Source organism: Chionomys nivalis, chromosome 10 (genome assembly GCF_950005125.1).
Source record: "Chionomys nivalis chromosome 10, mChiNiv1.1, whole genome shotgun sequence".
Taxonomy (NCBI): Eukaryota; Metazoa; Chordata; class Mammalia; order Rodentia; family Cricetidae; genus Chionomys; species Chionomys nivalis.
In genome coordinates, this window is record NC_080095.1 from 43,311,863 (window position 1) to 43,316,107 (window position 4,245).

The window sequence follows — 4,245 nt, forward strand, 5'->3', positions numbered from 1 at the left end:
TGGTAATGAGATAAATACATATATTACCCAATTTCAGAAATCCTGTCTTTGTTTATGAGGTATATTTGTAGTAAGTGTATTGTGGACCTTTTTCCGGTTGTTTCTGGTTGTCTGCAACGAGGACCCCTGGAGCGTGAACCTTGCTAACGATCAGTCTGGTTTGCTTCAGTGGGTATTATAAATGGCCATCTCCTTTTCTAGTTTTCACGCAGGCGTGGTGATTCTTAGTCTCATTTGTTTAAGTTAGTTGAAACTATGAGGCATTCTTGTGACTTTTTCTCAGAATAACAAGAGAACTTTAATTTATTCAATGTAAAACTTTGCACACAATCAGAGATCCCATACAGTTTATTCATACTTCTATTATATTAATTATCTATATTTTAATTCCCCCCATGTCTGGCACAACATCATGTACTCTGTTTTCTCTAAACACATAAATTCTTTTTTTTTAAATGAATAAGAAACGAATGTGTTTCCAGTGAGACTGCATGTCAGGTGCAGAAATTCTCTATTGTCAAAAGTATATGTCTTTAAAAAACTGGGCTTCTATTCTTCTTTGGCAACCCTAAAATACCATACAGTCAATGCTTGGGGCTTTCAGTCACATGTTCTCATTTTCCTTTTGGAGACATTTCCTTTTGACATTGCTATGTTCTCCGGGTAACAGATAGCATATTCTTCCCATATTGTTACAGGAGTTTCATGAAGTTTTCCTCTTCTAAAATTATAGTTAAAGATTAATTCATGCTAAGGAACATTCATTTATAATCTAAGGTGTTCCACCACATCGCTCTACTTTTCCTGGTTCACAGAAATATATTTAGGAATTATAGAAGATGTTAAAATGAATGAAAGTTATGAACCTGCCAGGCAATGGTGGCGCGCGCCTTTAATCCCAGCACTCAGAAGGCAGAGGCAGGTGGATATTGGTGAGTTCGAAGTCACCCTAGTCTACAGAGTGAGCTCCAGGACAGCCAGAGATACACAGATAAACCTTGTCTCTACAAACAAAAACAAAAAGTTATGAACCCTGTAGGTAAGGACCTTGCAATGTACTACGTATAGATAGAGGAGAATTCAATGAGGAGATGGCAAATAGAGAAAAATTCACGAAAAGCCTAAGACCAATACAAATTTATATAGATTGTTGTGGTTATTTTCCATGCTTCCACTTTTAGCCATCAAGTGGGACACTATCAATAATTATGCAAAGACACCCAAATGTAAACTAATACTATGTTAAACAAATCAAGATATAGACTCGCTCTACTCTGTTGCTTTCACTCTTTATTATTAAGGATAAGCTAATTGTGTAAGCACTTACCTTCATACAGGTATTAGCATATGGCCAACATTATTTTCTCTACCCTCACCCAGGAACTCGTCACTCTATTGATTGAAACCAAATCCAAGCCGGGCGGTGGTGGCGCACGCCTTTAATCCCAGCACTTGGGAGGCAGAGGCAGGCGGATCTCTGTGAGTTCGAGACCAGCCTGGTCTACAAGAGCTAGTTCCAGGACAGGCTCCAAAACCACAGAGAAACCCTGTCTCGAAAAACCAAAAAAAAAAAAAAAAAAAAAAAAAACCCAAATCCATAAACATTGTCTTGACTCATCACTCAGTATTTTCTCACTTGAATGTCTCACCTTCTCCAAGAATTCTTTTCTCTTTCAGCACTGCAGTTCTGATGGTCCATCTCTGTCAGGACACCATCTCTAAGTGTCAGCACTACTCCCTGATCAGCTCCAAGGGAAGAGTCAGAACAGGAGTGTCTCCTAGCCAGTCTTTCTCTGCTCTGGACGGATGGCTTCATATTGCTAGATGCAGATGCTGAAGTTCTCATGAGAGTCACTCTTTTGTTGCTTTGCCTTAAGGTGTTTCTGTCCTCTATTGAGCTATCACAGACTGGGTCCACTCAGTACCTCAGTTCTCCAGAAGTGGTCATCCCCCGAAAGGTGACCAGCAGGGCCAGGGGTACAAAAAATTCAGGATGGCTCTCCTACAGCCTGATGTTTGGGGGCCAAAGACATATTGTCCACATGAGAGTCAAGAAGCTGTTGGTTTCTACTCACTTCTCAGTGCTCACCTATAGAGAGGAACATGCCCTTCTTAAGGACTATCCCTTTGTCCCTAGTGACTGTTACTATCATGGTTTTGTAGAGGGGGCCCCCGAGTCCTTAGTTGCTTTCAGTGCCTGCAACGGGGGGTTTCGGGGAGTGTTACAAATGAATGGCTTCTCCTATGAAATCAAACCCATCAGGCACTCCAGCACATTCGAACACATAGTTTATACATTAAACAATGACAAGACACAATGTCCACCTATGATGTGTGGTTTAACAGACAAGAGAATGCCATACCAACACTTTGAACATGAAGATCCCGAGAAGCCATCTGTGAAGCAAAATTCTGGAAAATTGTGGAAGGACTCATGGTTTCTGGAGCTGGCTGTCGTGGTAGACTACGGTTTCTTCACTTACTCTCAACGCAACTTGTCAAAGGTACGAGAGGATGTGGTTCTCATTGTTAACATGGTGGATTCCATGTACAGACAGCTGAATACCTATGTGACTTTGATGGGCATTGAGATTTGGAATCGAGGAAACGTTTTTCCAATGGAGAACATACATCAGGTCTTAGAAGATTTTTCTCAGTGGAAACAAGTCAGTCTTTCTCAGGTACCTCATGACACAGCCCATATTTTCATTAGAAGCTCACTTATAAGTGTGCTTGGTATAGCCTATGTTGCAGGAATATGTCATCCTCCTCTTGACTGTGGGGTGGAAAATTTCCAAGGAGACTCCTGGTCTCTTTTTGCCAACACTGTGGCCCATGAGTTAGGTCACACTCTCGGTATGCAGCATGATGAAGATTCCTGTTCTTGTGGGGAAAGAGGTTGTGTCATGAGTACTTTCAGAGTACCAGCAGAGAGATTCACCAACTGTAGCTATAGCGATTTTATGAAGACTACTTTAAACCAAGGAACTTGTTTGCACAATCATCCAAGACCAGGGGCAGTCTTTCTGGTGAAGCGCTGTGGGAATGGTATGGTTGAAAAAGAAGAGGAGTGTGACTGTGGATCTATACATGAGTGTGAGCAAGATCCCTGTTGTTCGTTGAACTGTAAACTGAGGCCTGGGGCTGCATGTGCTTTTGGACTTTGTTGCAAAGACTGCAAACTCATGCTATCAGGGGAACTCTGTAGACCAAAAGTCAATGAATGTGACCTTCCAGAATGGTGCAATGGAACATCCCACCAGTGCCCAGAAGATGGCTTTGTACAGAATGGGGTCTCCTGTGGTGTCAGTGCCTACTGCTATCAAAAGCAGTGTAATAACCATGACCAACAATGCAGGGAGATTTTTGGCAAAGGGGCAAGAAGTGCATCTCATAACTGTTACAAAGAAATGAACTCACAGGGAAACAGATTTGGCCACTGTGGCACAAATGGCACAGAATACCTAAAATGCAGAATGTCAGATATATTTTGTGGGAAAGTCCAGTGTGCAAACGTGGAGGACATTCTCCATCTCCAGACTCATTCTGTTTTGCAGAAGTTTTATGCCAATGGCGACAGCTGCTGGAGCACTGACCACCATTTGGGGACGGCTGAGCCTGATGTTGGTGAAGTGAAAGACGGCACCACCTGCGGAAAAGAAAAGATCTGTATACACAGGAAGTGTATCAGCCTGCCTGTCCTTTCAAATTCCTGTCTTCCTGAGACTTGTAATGGGAAGGGGATATGTAATAACAAACATCACTGCCACTGTGACTATGGGTGGTCCATGCCTTTCTGCCTGCACAGGGGCTATGGAGGAAGTATTGACAGTGGTCCAACATCTCCAAAAAGAAGAGTCAATATTATGGAATTGTCAATAATTTTGACTGTTTTGTTTATTATAACTTGTCTGTTAATAGCTGGACTTTATAAACTATATCATTGGTCCCAAAGAGACTAAGGCTTGTTCACCTGGTTAAGAGATTATTTGACTTAACATCTTATATATTAAGTTTGGCAACAAAAACATTATTAGATATGTGAATCTAAGCATATTTGAGAGTTTATAGAATGATGAGTGTACCTTCCCCTTCATCAGTATCAGAAACATTGTCAACAGATACAGGTAATTCTTAATGTGTTCTTGGATGTTGTTTATTATATTAAGCAGCAAATAAAACTTACTGAGAAATGATAATATCTGACCCACCCAACTGCTTGAATTTATTTGACAAACAAAAGCA

At 41.2% G+C, this 4,245-nt stretch overlaps 1 protein-coding gene across 1 annotated transcript; it reads left to right on the forward strand.

Moving 5' to 3' along the window:
- Positions 1–1,844: 1,844 nt before the first annotated feature.
- On the forward strand, positions 1,845–3,981 carry LOC130882204 (disintegrin and metalloproteinase domain-containing protein 21-like). Its single transcript, XM_057782104.1, is given in 2 exon segments — positions 1,845–3,940; positions 3,942–3,981. Coding segments are annotated over 2 exon segments (2,136 nt in total).
- The last annotated feature ends 264 nt before the right edge of the window (positions 3,982–4,245 follow it).